At 38.1% G+C, this 19,994-nt stretch overlaps 1 protein-coding gene across 1 annotated transcript in view; it reads right to left on the minus strand.

The window, feature by feature from the left end:
- DNAH14 (dynein axonemal heavy chain 14) overlaps positions 1 to 19,994 on the minus strand; it is a 2,550,346-nt gene that overhangs the window by 817,897 nt on the left and 1,712,455 nt on the right. The window contains 1 exon segment of the mRNA XM_044060213.1: positions 1,456 to 1,612. Coding sequence (XP_043916148.1) covers positions 1,456 to 1,612 — 157 coding nt within the window.

Genomic DNA, 19,994 nt, shown 5'->3' on the forward strand with positions numbered 1-19,994 from the left:
GAAGCATGGTGGTGGCAGTGTCATACTTTGGGATTGCTTTTCTTCAGCTGGAACTGGGGCTTTAGTCAAGATGGAGAGAATTATGAACAGTTCCAAATACCAGTCACTTGTGGCCCAAAACCTTCAGGCGTCTGCTAGAAAGCTGAAGATGAAGAGGAATCTCACCTTTCGATGCAACAATGACCCCAAGCATACATTCAAATCAACAAAAGAATGGCTTCATCAGAAGAAAATTAAAGTTTTGTAATGGCCCAGTCAGAGCCCAGACCTAAATCCAATAGAAAATCTGTGAGGTGACCTGAAGAGGGCTATGCACAAGAGATGCCCTCGCAATCTGACAGATTTGGAATGCTTTTGTAAGGAAGAGTGGGCAAATATTGCCCAGTCAAGATGTGCCATGCTGATAGACTCCTACCCAAGAAGACAGAATGTTGTAATTAAATCAAAAGGTGCTTCAGCAAAGTGTTAAGTTTAAGGGTGTGCACACTTATGCAACCAACATCTTGTACGTTTTTTATTTTTTATATTTTTTCCCCTAACAGATTAAACCTGGCATTTTAACAGGGGTGTGTAAACGTTTTATATATATATATATATATATATATATATATATATATAGATAGATAGATATACATACAGTAGATATAAAAAGTTTGCACATATATATGTGTGTATGTGTGTGTGTGTGTGTGTGTGTGTGTGTGTGTGTGTGTGTGTGTGTGTGCGCATGTTTTTATATATGTGTGTATGTGTGTGCGTGTGTGTGTGTGTGTGTGTGTGTGTGTGTGTGTGTGTGTGTGTGTGTGTGTGTGTGTGTGTGTGTGTGTGTGTGTGTGTGTGTGTGTATGTGTGCATTTGTTGGGTCCTTTACCCACCCAAAACAAAAATACTCCATCTTCCCCCAACCTGCTTTACTTCACACTGATCTTTCTGTGTGCTTGTGTGTTTTTCTGCATAATATACCAATTTTCTTGCTTTTCTTAATCATCTTCCCACTCCTTTTAATGAGGCAGTAAGGTGTTGGGTACCAGTTCACTGCTCTTTACCACTTCTTATACTTTGTCACTTCGTGTTTGCACCAGCAGCTTGCTACTATGGGCGACAACAAGAATTACTTGCTGTATTTCTCATTTGCCACAATTTACAAGAAAACAGGTTTGCATTTCTTTGTAGAATCTTGGCTATGTTGCTCTTCTTTTATGGACTTTCTTCTTCACCTCACCTACCTCCCTCAAGTGCAGCAATCTGCCTTCTTGTGATATATCTACCTATTTCTTTATTCAAATCTATTTAGCACATCTATGTCCTCCATTCATGTTAATTAGTTTTATAAGACTCCTTGAAGATTAAGTAAATGCTGGTACACAAATGTGTCTTCTTGAGAAAAACAATGTACCATGAGAAAATGTCTGCCTTTCAGAGTGCATTTTATAGAATTAAGATGTAAATATGCACCTGATGAAAGGATAAGGATCAGTGGAGTGTTGGAGTTAGTCTCCTTGTATGCTTCCTTTAAGTTGATTCCTTTATTCTGAAGGTAGGTGGCTCCAATTTTTTCTGTAATAAAGTCACGCACTGCTCCAGTTAGGTATTGTGGTCTCAGAATCTTTATCTGCATTTGGAAAAATAAAAAAAAAGAACCAGTTTCAGTAAGTTATTTTCCTTCACTTGCTTGCCAAAAATACAGTGCTAAGCTCAGTAAACAAATGCTTGCAAAAATATAAAGAGCAATCTTGATACTTAGTAAAAGCGGCTGTATAGTTAGACACGTTCATTATCTGTGCTTAAAGCATTACGGAATAAAGATTATAGAGTATCAGAAAACTCACTAAATATTTCGTTTTTAATTGAAATCAGGAAAGGAATGTTCACATTACTTTTTGCTGCTTACTGGAATTAAAAAAAATCCCATGAACAAGTGAAGTTTTTGTAATTTGAGGGCACTGCTCATTTGTTGATACTGTACCATATGTTGCTTTTTAAGCTATACTCATTAAATTGCATACTTCACATTTGATGTGTGCAGTTGCTTGTAGTGATACATGCAAAACCTCAGAGTATTAAATCTAAGTAAAAGGCCTGAAGAAAGTACAGTTGAAAAAACTACACATTATGCAAGTGCACACTTGGCACAAACAAATTCTGGTTTAATATACAGTATCACTCCTGTCCATAAATATCTTGAGTACTTGCATCTTCTCTAAATACTTGCTTTAAATAAAAGCAACCAATATGACAATTTTTGCTTTTGCTTTTTATATTACTTTTACCTTTCAGTGGCTGCCAGCCGTCATCCCCTCCCATAATCAATCAGCTAATTCATTCCCACTCTCTGCAGTACTGATCATGGAAGGCTATCAGCCAGACAGTCATCAGTGATTTTTTTTTGTGTGTGTGTAGACTCCGGTTGCCTATAGTCTTGTCAAAGTTTTTGACTGTGAGGACTATTTTACTTGCTGTTTTGTTATCTTTTGGGGAAATTATACAGTCATTCTGATGTTATGGACTTAAGGCTTTATTAAAAGTTGAGTATTTCAGAAATTGGCCATGCTACATACTTATGCTATTCAGATGAGCCCATAAAAGGGGCAAAGCATGTTTTGTCTATAGCTGTTGGGGTTGGCTCTTTTGGTCTGAATGTTTCAATAAAATCATATAAAAAAGCAAAAAAGTCAGGGTTCATTCAGAAGTCCTTAAAGGGTCATTTTGCCTTTGGCCTCCTTCATTAGATGTTTAAAGTATTAACACAGTGTAGACTCTTACAGGCCATTATCTTTTTGATGCTTTTGCCTATGAGGTTTTTCTGTGTGACCATTTTGCTTGTTATTAATTTATTTAGTTTTTAGCATAACTCCTCTTTCAGCAGCTGACATACATACTCCCAGTTGTTAGGGCTTGCAGCACCTTTTCCTGTGGGTCTACACATTGCTGCAAAAGACTCATGAAGGCAGATGAATTAATGATGCTTTTCAGAGCCAAATGGAGGTCACTAAAACATTCACTGCATACTGTGCACCTATCTTCAAAAGGTGCCATCACTGATGTAGGCCAGGCCAGACTGTTACCCCCCCCATATAGGTATGCTCTCATCAGCTGTTCACTCTCACCATTCCCCATTAGAATCCTCTAGTGCTGGAGCTGCTGTTTAATCTTGGGTTTTCTAGGTCAGATGTCAGAGGTCATTCCCTTGTGTGCCACGGAGGTGAGCTTCAAAAAATTTGTTTTCATGTTAAGGCAATTTATTGTTACTAGGGATGTGGTCATAAAAACTATAAGTCACCTCATACTTTCTCGTTCTCATTCTCATTCTGTACCTCTTCTTTTAGTGCAGAAGTTTCAAAGACATTAATAACAGGCGGCAATACATATTTAAGTCTACATTACATTTTTAATTAGAAGCTGCTTTTCTAGCATAAATATATAGAGAAAGAAACTATCATTCACCTGTTAAGGAACTCTCTCAGTGAAACTAGATCTATATTAAGTAGCAGTTCTGCACCAGATCAAAACATTCATTTAAGAGTCTTAGTTCTAACTCTGGTGTTTTTTATTTATTTATTTATTTATTTACTGACATTTGATTACAGGAAAAGTCTGACTGGGTGGGTGTTCATTTTCAGTGGAGGCTCAGAAGAATAGCTCCAAAGTATTATAAAAACATTTTAAGAACATTATTTATTTATTTATTTTATTTTACATTTGTTAACTGGGTAGTGACCGGCTTGGCAAGTAGCCCGTTTTCAGTGGAGACCCGGGGAGAAAAGCTCCATAACATTAGCACAAAAAAAAAAAAAAGATTAGAACATTTTTACAAAGATTTACAAAGAGTTTAAAAGTTGCCTATAATCACAATTTACAAAAGAGAATGTAAAGCAGAATAATTAATATAACCATCATTTTACAATCTTCAAAAATAATACAAAAACATTTAAATAATTATACCAAATCAGACAGAATGTAACAACATTGGTTAAAATGGATATAAGTTATATGACAATGATTTAGTATTTAGAAAAAATGTTAGCCAGTTTAGAGAAATTAAAAATAAATTAGTATAATAAACAATAATTGCAATATGAAGTGAGAGAAAAAAAGTACAGTTGTGTACACTTACCATAAATGTAGATGTTCGAGTGTATTCACTGTTGCAGTCATTACATTTGGGTAATCTGCTGGCAGGTTGCCCTCAGTCAGCCTGAATTCCAAAGTCTTGGGTCCTGCGTCAGTTGCTTTCTTCTCTTCCATGACATCAGGTCGTCAGGGGTATAAAACATGCAGCTGACGCCATTTTCTTTAGTTTTTCTTGCCCCCGATGTCAGGTGCCCCAAAAAAGGTAGCAATATTCTAAATATATATATATATATATATATATATATATATATATATATGTATATACATGCATCAATATAAACTTTACCTTCATCTACAAGCAAATACACCACATAGGTTGTAGAAGATAGAGAAGGAGAGATAAACTATAGAACAACAGGGGGATGGCGGGAGGGTAGCCCGGACTGCAACAGTGAATACACTCGAACATCTACATTTATGGTAAGTGTACACAACTGTACTATGTTCTTCGTGTTTCACTGTTGCAGTCATTACATTTGGGTTGAATCCCAAAGCTATGGTTGGGAAGCTGGAGCTAAACAGCATTAGGTGAGGCTATAAGACACTGCAGCACTGCAGTGGCAATGTCTGCCCTGGACTTAGAGTAGACAGACAAATGGTAATGCTTTGTAAAGGTGTGAACAGAACTCCAAGTAGCAGCCTCTAGAATGTCCTTGGTTGGTACTCCTCTGAGAAAGGCTGCTGAAGTAGCTGCAGCCCTAGTGGAATGAGACCTAATGCCCTTGGGCTCAGGTTTGCCATGGTGTAAGTAGCAGAAACGGATGCAATGGCTTATCCACTTTGAAACTGTCTGCTTTGAGATAGCCTTTCCTTCTGATCCTGCAGCATATGACACTAGTAATTGCTCAGTTTTTCTTAGAGCTTTAGTCCTGTTCAAGTAGAATCTTAGTTGTCTGTGTACATCCAAGGAATGAAGAATTCTCTCCCCTTTGTTCTGCGGATTTGGATAAAAAGTTGGCAGATGAATTGTTTGGTTAAGAACCACACTGGAAACTACCTTAGGCATAAAAATAGGATTTGTCCTCAGAGACACCATGTCTGGGTAAAATATGATAAAAGGCTCTACAGCCATGAGGGCCTGTAGCTCTGAAACTCTTCTTGCTGAAGTAATTGCTAGTAGCAGAGCTGTCTTCCATGATAAGAACTTTATATTAGCAGTAACAGCTGGTTCAAATGGAGGCAGGGTGAGTTTTTCCAACACATAATTGAGGTCCCATGCAGGTAATGGTGATCTTCTAGGAGGCCTTACATTTTTGGCTCCTCTAAGATACTGCTTTAGTAAAGGATGAGAAAAGACTGGTGGCTCTGTATTGTAATGAGCCGAAATGGCAGAGGCATGGATTTTGATTGATGAGAACGATAGGCCTTTGTCAAGTATTTCAGTTAAGTATTGTAATATCTGAGGAATATGCAGTTCTGCTGTATCAGTTCCTTGCACTTGATTCCAAGCAAAGAATCTCTTCCATTTGTCAGCATAAGATTTTCTAGTACTAAGCCTTCTGGCTTCCAAAATGACATCCATCACAGCGTTACTGAGAGGTGTCATCTGTATGATTACAGGATTAGCCATGCTGCCAGGTTCAGAGTCTGTAGTTGATTGTGCAGGATCTGATTGTTTTGCTGGGAAAGTAGTTGTGGTTTTTGAGGCAAGGTCCAAGCTGGGTATTGAGACAAGTTCCTCAGGATTGGGTACCAGTATTGGCGGGGCCAGTCCGGGGCAATTAATATCATCTTTGGCTTCTCTTGTCTGACTTTTAGGAGGACCTTGGGTAGAAGAGGCAGAGGAGGAAAGGCGTAAACTGATAGGTTTTTCCAACTGAAGGATAAGGTGTCCACTTTCCATGCTTGTCTGTGATAAGTCCTTGTGCAGAATCTTTTCAGTTGATAATTTTGAGGAGAGGCAAATAGGTCTATGGGCTCCCCCATTTCTCTGTTATCATGCTGAAGACTTGTGGATTTTGTTTCCACTCGTGAGGATCCATAAGGTTTCTGCTTAAATCGTCTGCCAGAGTGTTTTGTTTTCCTGGCAGGAATTGAGCATGAAGATTTATTTGGTAGGTCAAAGCTGTGTCCCACAGTGCCATGGCTAATCTGCAAAGGGGGTATGAGTGTGTGCTCCCCTGTTTATTTATATACTACATAACCATGGTGTTGTCTGTCTTTATCAGTAGTTGTCCTGGATGAAGTAAGTCCTTGAAGGCTGTTAGGGCATTTTGAACAGCTAGCATCTCTTTCTGGTTGATATGTAGATGCATTTGACTTGGTGCCCATATGCCCTGAATGCATCTTCCTGCCATGTGGGCCCCCCAGGCATAATCTGATGTGTCTGTAGTTAAGGTTTGGCTGGCAGGGGGTAGAGTGAAGGGCCATCCCATGTTTTGGTGACAGGCCTCTGCCCACCATAGAAACTCCTGTTGCAGGCAGGGGATTAGAGGAATCATTGTTTCCAGACTGTGTGAATGTTGACTCCATAAACGTTTTAGGTACCATTGAAGTTTCCTCCTATGCACTCTTGCATATGGAATTAGTAGGACGCAGGATGCCATGAAGCCCAGAGCCTGCAGAATTTGTCTTGCAGAAGACTGGGTTTTTGTTGCCATCATTTGAAGTAAGTAGTCAGTTGCCTTTGTTTGTCTGGCGTGAGGTAAGCCATTTTGGCAGTTGTATTCAAGCTTGCACCCAGGAATGCTATCTTTTGAGAGGGTACCAGTTGTGATTTCCTTTCATTTATTGTGTACCCTAGGCAAGTTATAAGCCTTTTCACAAACGCCAGGTGTCGTAGAAGAGTGTCCTTGTTCTCTGCTTGAATAAGACAGTCGTCCAAGTAAGGATATATTTGAATACTTCTTTGTCTGCAAAATGCAATTACTGGTACCAGGCACTTTGTAAAGACCCTGGGCGCAGTAGATAAGCCAAAGGGCAGTGTAGAGAATTGGTAATGCATTACCAGCCTTAAATCTGAGATATCTTCTGCATGACTTGTCTTATTGGGACATGCAGGTATGTCTCTTTTAGGTCTAAAGTCACCAGCCAAGCATTCTTGCCCAGCATGGGCAGAAGCTGTTGCAAAGTGAGCATTTTGAATTTTGGAATGTCCGGGTATGTGTTCAAAATCGATAAATCCAGTATTGGCCGCCAGGCCTTGTCCTTTCTGGGTACCAAGAACAGTCTTGAATAAAAACCTTGTCCTTTTTCCTGTTCTGGTACTGTCTGAATGGCCCCCATATCCATGAGGGACGTAACCTGTTTCTGTGCCTCTGCCCATTGGTTTTTTGGCAGATCTGGCCAACCATTTGTCATTGGCAGAGTGTGGAAATGGAATCTGTATCCTTCTAATATGATGTTTAGTACCTACTTGTCCTGGGTTATTAATTGCCAATTTTGAGCAAAAAGTGCTAATTTTCCCCCTATGGGTGCTGCCAAAAGATAAGTGCTTGGTGTAGGCAGAGAGAAGTCATTGGGATTGCTTTCTGTAGGTTTGCGCTTTATCTTCTTCAGATTTGGAGGTGGATGCGCCCCATTGCTTTGACCTGTATGAGTCTTGAGCCTGGTACCTGGAACCCTTAGGGCATCTGGATTTGCCCCTTTGAGCTCTGTCTGACACAGGAAAGGAACAATTTTTTGTAGGCCAGTGTCTACTGAATCTAGGTGGCTGCACTTGTAAGAAATCTTTAACAGTTTGCATAGACTTAGCTTTGTCTTCCATTTTCTTTAAAACCTCTTCTGCCTTAATACCAAACAGAGAATCATGCTGTAAAGGTGCATCTAGCAACTTAGGTTTAATATGATCAGGCAAATGTTGTTCCTTTAACCAGGCATGCCTCCTAATCACAGATCCAGTAACTGCGGCCCTGCAGGAAGCCTCTAAAGAATCAAAACCACATTGTAAAGTATGCTTTCCAACTTGTTCAGCTGCATGCAATAATTCCTGCAATTCCTTATTTTCTGCACATTCTGAAATCAATATCATTTTTTGTTTCAGCAATCCCATAACATGTCGTTGGTACTTAAGCATATGAAATTGACAGTTTAAGGCCCTGATTGCCAAGGTTGCAGATGTATAAACCTTTTTTCCCTATTTGTCCAGTGCCCTTGAATCTCTGTTGGAGGGGGTAGGGGTTTTTGCTGTTGAGGCCTTAACTCCCTCTGGACCCTGTGAAATAGTTTCAGGATCAGCAGCAGGGTTTCTAAATAAAAATTTATGAGAGTAATGGACCCTGTAATACCTGTCAGGCTTACTGGGAGTCAGAGGTAAGGAGTCAGGGATCAGGCTTGACTCCGAAAACACATCATCCACAATGTCTAAAACAGGGGGGATGGCTAAAGGCTTGTGCTGAGGGAGAAGAAGGAAATCCCTGATCCTCTTTTTTGATTCTGAGAAGTCTTGACTCTCCCAGTGAAAATGCTTCCTCAAAGTATGCAAGGTTTCTCCAAATGAATAATCCTCAGGAGGAGATACAGATGGAATTGACTCCTCAGCATCAGAATCCTCATAGGGAGGTAACGATAATTCCTGATCAGAAGAGGAATCAGAAGAAATAGAAACCTGATCTGAAGATTCATAGTCAGTGTCTTGCCTAGGCCTCTTATCTGGAGGGGGATGGGTACCCCTGATCAAGGTAATAAGGCCTTCAGCCATTTTGATCATCTGTTTTTTAGGCATAGAGTCCTGTGCACATGGCTCAGGCATCATTTTTTTAGTTTTAGAAGGTGTCTTTGCCTTTGGTTTTGCAGGTTTCGTCGGTTTGATATAAAAATGTTGAGGTCTGAATACACCCTCAGAAGCCGGTGCCTGCTCAGCGGCTTGGACCCATCCAAGGGAGATACATCCATCGGTCCAATACCTTGAGTATTTTGCGGCATGCCGGACTCCACATGGGTGTCGGTAGAGGCCTGCGACTCACTGAGTACTGGTGAACCGGCGACTGGCTTAGGAGAAGCTTCGTCATCGGTTTTGGATCTCGACTGCCTTTCTCTATCCTTTTCTTGGCGTTTTTTATGTACTCCGGTAGTCGGATTGCTATACGACGACATTTTTGGGTAGACAAACCCAAAATCCATTGAAACCAAACCTTGAATAAGCCACGAGAAAACAGACCGAGTAGTGCTGCTGATCCTGGCTTCCTTCACTGACTGTAATGTCCAAAATGCACAGCAGCTTGTTGTTTAAACAATAAAAATATTTATTAAGTGATACCAACTCTAATACACTTTGGTTAATTAAAACAGCAAAAAGTAAACGCTTTTCGTTTTCATAAATTCGAAAACATTTTCAAACACTTCAAACTCCACCACTTCAGTCTATTTATAACATTTCATGACGTCACGTATTAAAAGCTATACAAGACGCCTTAGAATAAAATTACCTTTAAGGTTCTAAACATTCTAAAATTCTGTAATGTTAAATTCCTTGTAAACATTCAAATACTTACAGAAAAATGATGACAGTAAAATTTACAACTAAGATCTTTGTTATATATGCATTTGTCACCTCAAACCATGAGTATTTTATGGTCACCCGATCATTATGTGGATACTTTGTATCACAATCTCAATCCTTGCAACAAAGTATTACCTCTGTATCATAAATGCGCTCTGCATAAACTGCGTTGATACATATATAAACTAAACTAAGACACCTTCTTGTAGGTGTTTAAAGTGTGTTGTCCTAACAGAACGTATTACTGTCTGTCTAAACCTAACATCAACTTGATATTACAACCATTATGTACATAAAAACCTTAATAAAAAGGTTTATAAAGTTTAAAATACGTACATTACATATGCTAGTGACCTTTGTTGTCCGGTTCACCTCATGTCACTGTCTTTTGTAGTTAGAGTAAGGTTTGACAGTAAAATGCATTCGTGGTATAGCGAGTGCAATACAGTGTTACCTGCATTATAAATTACTGAACCCCAATAATGACGGGTCTATGACAGCTTATATTGACCCGTCTATTCTAATTCTGCAAGTATAAAATATTAATTAAAATAAAACCTAAAAATATTGTTATTATTTACATTATGCTTAACCTAAGCTCCTAAAATTGCATATATATGTGTGTATAAGGAACTTACTAATCGTGAAATTGTAAATTCTTTCACCTTAAAATACAAAGACTCGAGGACATTTCGTTACTGCCTGGATAGGCACATGCATGCGTCGTAAGTTGCTACATAAGTTCTAATCTTTCTAAAAGGAGACTATCTGGCCCACCTCTTTCATCTGTTATGATTTGATCAATAACTCGAAACTTAAAATTGTGTCCTACATGTTCTGTTGTATGTCTTGCCAATGCGTTGTCTAGTTTACTGTATTTTATTCTATATAGGTGTTCATACATTCTTTCTTTAAGTGTTCGTATAGTTTTACCTATATAGAAAGCCTGACACTGTTGGCATTTAGCCATGTATACTATCATTTTAGATTGGCAATTGAACTTCCTTCTAATGGTATATTTAACGTTGTGGATACTGAATGTCCATCCCATGTCAATGTGTTTACAAAAGTTGCACATCAAACACTTTGTCATCCCTGGATTCTTTAACGTTTTGTTAACTTGATGTTCCAAGATCATTTTCGTGTTTCTACCTCTTTTGAAAATTAATTTAGGGAATTCTGTAAGTCTTTTCCTTACATTTGGATCATTCTCCAAAATTTCCCAATTCTTGTAAATAATTTTCCTTAAATCTTCTGCATTAATACTATAATGAGTGATGAAACTGTAGCTGGTGTAACTACCTCCCCCTTGATTTTCATTAGTTACTAATACTTCATGATTTCTCTCATTGTCTACATGTGCTATATCAAGGATTGGTTTATATATTCCTCTCTTTCTTTTGATGTTAATTTCATTGGTCAAATCATAAACTAGATCATGTGGGTAACCCCTGCTCTGGAACATCTTATCTAATTTTTGACATTCAGTGTGAAAGTCTATATCAAGGGTTGTCATTCTAGCAGTTCTTACCAGTTGTCCTTTCACCATTGATCTTTTTTGATAATGTGGATGACAACTGGTAAAATGTAATAGGCTGTTAGAATAAGTCTCCTTTCTGAAAATTGTACTCACATAACTATTGTATACATTATCTTTTCTAAGTTCTATATCTAAAAATGAAATACTATCTTCACTGTAGTTAGAAGTTAACTTTAAAAATTGTGTGGTATTATTCAAATAGTAAGTTAATTCTTTAGATGTATTTTCATCACCTTTAATTATGACAAAAATATCATCTAAAAATCTTGTGTAATAGTACAATAAATTTTTTATGTGTGTTTTGTTCATGATATGTTCGTTTTCCCATTGGGCCATAACTAGGTTGGCAAAACTTGCCCCTAGTGGAGAGCCCATTGCAACTCCAACTTTTTGCAAGTATAAGATATTGTCAAGTGTAATATAGTTGTTAGATAAAACTATGTCTAGTAACTCCTCCACTAAGTTAAGCTCTTTACGTAGCATGCCTAAATTGTTTAATATTCTCGAGACCCATTCAATCCCTTCTTGGTGGGGAATACAGGTATACAAATCCTTTACATCAATTGCCATAAAGTTGTATTCTTTCTTGTATTCCAATTCATTAATGTCTTTCAAGAAGGACCACTTATGTGGCAACTTACGATGCATGCATGTGCCTATCCAGGCATTAACGAAATGTCCTCGATTCTTTGTATTTTAAGGTTAAAGAATTTGGATAGAAGTCATTGATTTCATTTACTGTAAACGATTTATAATTTCTCGATTTTTCAGTTTCAGTATTATTGACTTTAGTATGGTATTGAACAATCTTTGTGCAATACATACACACATAAATACAATTTCACGATTAGTAAGTTCCTTATACACACATATATATGCAATTTTAGGAGCTTAGGTTAAGCATAATGTAAATAATAACAATATTTTTAGGTTTTATTTTAATTAATATTTTATACTTGCAGAATTAGAATAGATGGGTCAATATAAGCTGTCATAGACCAGTCATTATTGGGGTTCAGTAATTTATAACGCAGGTAACACTGTATTGCACTCGCTATACCATGAATGCATTTTACTGTCAAACCTTACTCTGACTACAAAAGACAGTGACATGAGGTGAACTGGACAACGAAGGTCACTAGCATATGTAATGTACGTATTTTAAACTTTATAAACCTTTTTATTAAGGTTTTTATGTACATAATGGTTGTAATATCAAGTTGATGTTAGGTTTAGACAGACAGTAATATGTTCTGTTAGGACAACACACTTTAACTAAACACCTGCAAGAAGGTGTCTTAGTTTAGTTTATATATGTATCAACGCAGTTTATGCAGAGCGCATTTATGATACAGAGGTAATACTTTGTTGCAAGGATTGAGATTGTGATACAAAGTATCCACACAATGATCGGGTGACCGTAAAATACTCATGATTTGAGGTGACAAATGCATATATAACAAAGATCTTAGTTGTAAATTTTACTGTCATCATTTTTCTGTAAGCATTTGAATGTTTACAAGGAATTTAACATTACAGAATTTTAGAATTTTTAGAACCTTAAAGGTAATTTTATTTTAAGGCGTCTTGTATAACTTTTAATATGTGACGTCATGAAATGTTATAAATAGACGGAAGGGGCGGAGTTTGAAGTGTTTGAAAAAGTTTTCGAATTTATGAAAACGAAAAGCACTTACTTTTTGCTGTTTTAATTAACCAAAGTGTATTAGAGTTGGTATTGCTTAATAAATATTTTTATTGTTTAAACAACAAGCTGCTGTGCATTTTGGACATTACAGTCAGTGAAGGAAGACAGGATCAGCAGCACTACTCGGTCTGTTTTCTCGCGGCTTATTCAAGGTGACATTTCTGGGTAGTTAAATCTGTTTCCAAAATACTTAGATGCAAAAATATACCGACGCTTAATAGTGCGTTGGTTAAATCTAGCACAAAACTGACAGCCAGGCACGTTGTGATCAGAGCCTAGGCAAGGAATACAGTATAAATGGAAATCCTTATGAGGTATTTGCTTCCCACAAGTAATACAATTATTAACTTTTTCTGACATCGGTAAAATGCAAGAAAAAATTTTCCCCAACAGGGTACTTAGCTTTAGTGAAGACTTTGGTTCTGAAACTCAAACTTGAATATTTCAGTAGTCGGCCGACCAGCACTTGTGAAATGCTTCTGCTTCAGGCACCGCGCGGCAAGAAAGACTAAAGAAAATGCCGTCGGCTGCATGTTTTATACCCCTGATGACCTGACATCATGGAAGAGAAGACAGCAACCGACGCAAGACCCAAGACTTTGGAATTCAGGCCAACTGAGGGCAACCTTCCAGCAGATTACCCAAATGTAATGAATGCAACAGTGAAACACATATAACATCAGGGTTATGGAAAATGTAGATAGAGAGTCAGGGGAGAGAAATTGATTGAAGCTAGGAAGTGAGTGAAGAAGGGGGAGTAAGGAGGTATAAGTTATAAAGAGGTGCGTGTTCTCATTTAGGGATATAGTTTATCCTGTGGTTGAGCAAGGCAGAGCCAGATTTTGGCTAGGACATCTGTCTGAATGGTTTTAAAGAACTGGAGGGAAGGTATTGACCTGATGGATATAGGCAAGGCGTTCCAGGCCTTAGTAACATGATATAAGTACAGATCATGCCCAGCAGAGTTGATAAGTTTGTGGACAGTGAGAAGTCTTTGGTCATTGGATTGTAATGACCAAGTGAGAAGACAGATGTGTAAAATGGTATTTAGTGCAGGACAAGCAGATGGATGCTGGAGAATGTTATAGGTGGTAAGAAGCTGAGTGTTGCTTGCAGTAGCAGGCTATTGTCTGCAAGTTAAATCAGTTGGTAATAAGACAAACTTTGAAGATTCGTGAAAGAACCTTTGCAAATTTCACTGAGAACATTCCTCCCATGCCCAGCTGCTTGCATCATAGACTTGTCTCCCACTGAGAACATTTGCTAATGAAAAAAAAAAACAGATAATGGCTTTGCAAATGGAAGAAATAATATCATTTCCATGTCTTTCATCATTTTGTGTTATTTATTCAAGCTTATTTTCTTTAAAAAATGTGTCTGTAACTTAAGTCAAGGATATTAATCTAGACATCCACCCCCTGTAAAAACAGGAGAAATTATTATCTTAATTCTTTATATAAGGTGATCCATGTATTTTACATCCCCCACCCCAGTAGCTCACAGTCACAAAATTATACTAACTTAAACTTGCTTCTTTCTAGACTTTCTTACCTTGTTACAGAATAAAGCCTAGCTATATTACAACTAATAAAACATATATTCTTTTTTTAAGCTTTAATATCTTTACATATACAACAGTCACCTCACCTCATATTTAAAATATCCCAGACTACACCCTATACAAAACTGCTTTACAATATAACATGTACTTTACATCATGACATTTTATACAAATATTAATAAGAACAAAAAATGTTTTACTAAGCTACTTATTCAGTCTCTTCACCGTCATTCTAAACATTAATGACATAAAGTAAGTTATATGCTTTCTAGTTCACCCACCAGTTTAATACAGTCAACAAAATTCCAGTCTTTCTCAGCCACTTTTTCTTACAAAGGTTCATTTCACATGTGTAATCCTATATCTAATGGGACTGATACTTCACAGTCTCATATTTATTCACTAATTTCACAGTGTTGCTGATCTTCTTCCTGATCATCTATAGCTCCCAACACCGGTATCTGATTCAAGTACAAGGTAATCCAAGTTCTTCAAGCCATCTCTTGTGCTTTTTTTTTTGTCACTCAAGCATTTTCCTTTGGAACAATGGAAAAGGTTTTACTGGTAAGGTCTCTTTGTAGGATTTGTTACTGTCAGAAAATAAGAAGCAGAGTCCTCATTTACCTGCTGGCTCAGTCTTTGTTGGCCAAACTTTGTGTATTTCCTCGTTGTCCTGTTCTACATCAAAAATATCATTGATCCTCCAGGAAAATATTCTGGAGACAACTGGATAAAGCAACTTGAATGTCACACTTGCCTCTTGACATTCTCTGATTGGTGAGATAAACTTGCTTCTATTGTGCCTGATATAGTAAACAATCACTTTACACACACACACACGCACACACACACACACACACACACACACACACACACACACACACACACACACACACACACACACACACACACACTGCTGTCTGCAAGTGATTTTGATATACTCAGCAAGGAGATTGTCAGATGTAAGCGTAATTGGTTTTAATGGAGACTTTTACTACTGGAAGTAAGAACCGGTGAGAAAGAGAAAATGTTTGAATTAGAAGATTGAGAAGAGAGAATCTGAAGATCTGTTTTTTTTTTATTAATGGGAGTTGTTATGGAGTGCATAAAGTAGTGATTGAATTGACAGGCAATGTTGTCTATCTTGTTGTCAGTGGAAGGCAATGGCTGGGAGACACAACCAGGGTTCAGTAGGTTGTATATGGATAACCAGAAGAGGTTAAAGTTGCTTTTTTTTTAAACATAATATACATAACCAGCAGTAAATAAACATTGTCCCAAACACTACTCTTTGTTAACAGTCAAATCATATTAGAAGGAAAAAAGAAAAAGTATAATATATACAATAACTTATGTATATATTTGCATAACCCCAATCAAATTAATAAGCATACAGGATTATCAGTGCTTCATTACTCTGAAGAGCTTATGTTTGTTTTAATGGGTTGATTGTATGGTTGCATAAAAGGGTTTCTTGACAAATTTAACGATGTATTTGGTGCAAATTCTGAGTTGGCTAAAGGTTTTTAGATTTTGTTGGGTTTTGTTTTCCTGTCAAGTATGTTTGGCTTTGTCTCTGATAGCCAAGGAGCAGGGTTGGATATGATTCCCTTTTGCCTCACTGGATCTTGCTCATTTAGAATACTTTACAATATTTTGTGTAATTCTGATATAGCAAATAGCACTAGGCAGTATTTTTAGTATATAGTCTAGTTATATTTATGTAGGGCAGCAACAAGTATATTGGTACTAAATAAGCTTTGAGAGACTCCTAAATTGTCTAATGACTTATTCAAACTTTAAGTTTATGATACACTGCTGCTCCTGTTTGCTTCTTGTAAAGCCCATTTTTATGTCTGAAGTCATTGTTTTCTTGTTTACTTCAAATGATTTCAGGGCAGTAAGTTCTCTGGAATTTTTTTCAGTTCTGTGCTCATCTTTGTAGTTTTACCTCAATATATAATGAAGCAGAGAGTTATCTACAGAGGAGGAAGAGAACCTGCCTTGAAGTATTAAAGCCTTTTTTCATTGCCTTGTGGAAAGTGACTTATCCATGTCAAAGTCATAAAATATGGGCAAATCATGGTTATTTCAGATGCATCTAGAGAAAATTATTGAAAGGACATCCTTATAATGAAAAGTTTTTTTTAAAACAGATTAGCTTTTTTTTCTTTTTCAGGGTCCATTAACATTATATTATGCAATAAATGAAAACGTGGATTCCCTTTCCACTGCTTTTACATTTATGTCATAGTAAAAGGAGCTGATAAAAAAAAAATTACAAAAAATGATTCTAAGAAACAACACAATATAGATTCAACCATCAAAAGAACCCGAGAAACAGGACTCGGCTCTCTAACATTATTAACAACTCAGTTCTCTACAACCTAAAAAAAATCATAGGCCAAAAACACTGGTATAATTAAGATTTAAAAGTTCTTTTTTTCTAAGAAAATAGAGTTATGCAATACTATTCAGCATAACAATCACTTAACCAGACACTTCTCCTGGGAATGTGTGTCCAGTGGACTTACCCAGTTAGCAAATCATTTATTGCTTGTTTCAGACTTAAAAGGGATGTCATTACTTCAACAGTAAATAATTACCAGTACTTGCTCACCTGTGTAATAATGATCCATCCAGAGCTATCAGCAGTTATCTCCCATGAGCCAGTACTGCCCTTTTCCTCATGACTGTCCTGAAATCATCAGGTGTATGGAAACTGATCCACAGAACATTACCAAATGCAACTTCATCAAGCTTACGTTCAGAAAACCTCAGATTTCAGACCACTTTTTTGAAAGAAACATTCAATGGAAATGCCCCAAACCCAAGCAGAAACACAAATGGAAACAGTATATCATACATGCCACAGAAATCATAACACTCTCTGTATGCTCTAACCTAAACTATGAACTTTAACTTAAATCTTAAATCTATTCTTGACCCAGACCTTGAACTCTAATTCTGAAGTTATGGATTTCTACACATATTATAAAAAGGTATTCAACCAAGTGGCCTTTGATTAAGTGTGACATTTGACTAAACCAAATTTGACCAAGTAGTCTCAATGAAGTTGCATTCATCCCAGGCTGCATCCTACATGAACTCAGGCAGGAACATGCAGCACTATTAGGCACCCTATTCAACCAAAGCCTGAGTACTGGTTTTGTCCGAGCTGAGTGGAGGACAGCCACTGTCATCCCTTTACACAAAGGTGGAATGTCCATTGATCCGGGAAATTATAGACCCATAAGCCTAACTAGCCTGATCTGCAAGGCCATAGAATGGATTATCATGGACCTCCTAAACAAGGACATTGGCAACCTCCAAACACTCAATCCCACACAGTTTGGCTTCGTCAACGGGAGGTCATGTCTGTTAAATTTGGTTGACTTTTTTGAGACAGTCACCAAAGCCATGGATGAGGGGAAGACAGTGCACACTGCCTAACTTGACCTGGCAAAAGACTTCAACACTATCCCCCATTTGGGCATAATAGATAAACTCTCTCAACTACGCATCAATCCATATGTTACCAGATGGGTAGCCAACTGGCTCACTGATAGAACCCACCTAGTCAAAATAGGGGAAGCCACCTCAAGCAGTAGTCCTGTATTGAGTGGTGTACCCCAGAGTTCAGTCTTGGGGCCTCTGTTATTTGGGATATACTTATCTGAGGTACAGGCCAAAACCAGTGGGCTAGGACTGACAAAGTTTGCAGATGACTGCAAGTTGGGAGCTGTCATCAATTCCCCTAGTGACATGGATATCCTCCAAGAGGGTCTCACCCAAATAAATGACTGGTGCCAGAAATATGGCCTCAAGCTGAATACAAAAAAAATGCATCATCATCGCCTTTGGGGAGAGAGATGTCCCCATAAATTATCACATTGATAACAACATTCTAAGCATGCAGTCAGTTATGAGGGATTTGGGCACCCAGATTGATAGCAGCCTCCATTGCACAGAAAGCTTTCTACCTGGCCCACCTCATAAGTAAGGGTATCTCATCCAGGGACAAGGAGGTCATAACATCCCTGTATTCTTCCCTTATAAGGCCCATTATTGAGTACAATGCCCCATTTGGCATGTACCTCGCAAAGTGGTTTACCTTCATAATGCCGATAACGTTATGGTCGACCCCGCTTCCGTGTATACCGAACTGAGACTGTTCAAAACGTCGAACACCAAATTTCTGAACGGCAAAATCTCGCCCCTTTTTTGACCCATGTTAGCACTGGTGTGGAGGTGTGGCACAGTTGGAAATTTCAAAATTTGAAGGTTTTTCGACATTCAAAAATTTTCGTGGTTCTGGTTTTGTGGAAATGATTCGGTGATGTGGCCAGTTGATTATATGTGTTCGACATTATGAAGGTAAACCTCATAAAGCACATGCAGCAGCTGGAGAGACCACAGAGGTTCCTCACCAGGAGAATCCAGGGCCTCAAAACTCTACCATACACAGATAGGCTAAAAGCCCTATGCCTCTACTCTGTTTTATACAGACTCCTTAGAGGTGACCTCTGTCTGGCATACAAGGTGATCTTGGACCCACCTTGATGGGACTGCTGCATATCCGCAAGTCAAGTTCCACTTGAGTAACCCACAGATGAGGCCTTAACCTAGTCTGTCACATCAATAGGACTTGCTGGCGGCACAGATTTGTGTCCCAGAGACTCCCCCATCTATGGAATAAACTCTCTCTCCACGTCAAGCAGAGCACCTCTTTACCCCTTTTTAAGCACAATCTAGATAACTGGATTGGAAATAGAAAATACATCCCTGGGATTCCACCCATGTCCCTGCTGGACAGGGGCATCGGGTGTTGATTTGTCTATGCATGGCCTCTTGGCTAGGCTTATAAGGGCCTCAGGGCTAGTAGCCTAGTAACTTCCTATGATCCTAAGATTTATCCATTATACAGCTCTCCTTCTCATGACACTGGCTTCAGCAAGCCCTTCATGAAACTCTACTAGGCAGAGCTATTTTTATTTCTTTAGAGCAAGAAATTGGAGGGAATACTTATTGAATATTCATAGTAGAAAATAACGCATATAATAACAGTTGTAACACTGTAAATATACCATATGCAACAGATAATCCTTAAGGTTATCAACATTAATAAGGAAGCGTTCATGGATGCGAGTTCTTGCAGCCACAGTAAGCTCTCCCTTGATAATCTACTGATATGGTGACCACTCACCCACACCTGTGCTATCCTTCTTCATCAAAGGTCATTTTATTAACAAATCCAAACACAGGGGCAGAAACACAGTAAATTTTATTAACAAATCAAAGCACAGAGGCAGAATCCCAGTAAGTATCAGATGCAAGCCAGGGTAAGTTCATAGTTCATAGGCTGATACTAGGCTATCTGCCCTAGGGCATTTATAAGCCTAGCCAGAGTGTGTTTGGCTTTCGCCACCCTTTTAGATTAGTTGACTGTGCCTTTGTATAGTAGGTCACAGAAGAATATCCCTTTTAAGTTTAGTAAAGTAGGAAGATAGACAAGTATGAATTAGAAGTGCTGACAAAAATGGAAAGAGCACACAAAATGCTTCTATGAAGAATGGGATCCTGAAAATGAGGGGATAAAAGTAAAAGGAAAGAG

The sequence above is a fragment of the Protopterus annectens genome, chromosome 1.part2 (genome assembly GCF_019279795.1).
Source record: "Protopterus annectens isolate FY-2018-M chromosome 1.part2, PAN1.0, whole genome shotgun sequence".
In the NCBI taxonomy this organism is placed as follows: domain Eukaryota; kingdom Metazoa; phylum Chordata; order Ceratodontiformes; family Protopteridae; genus Protopterus; species Protopterus annectens.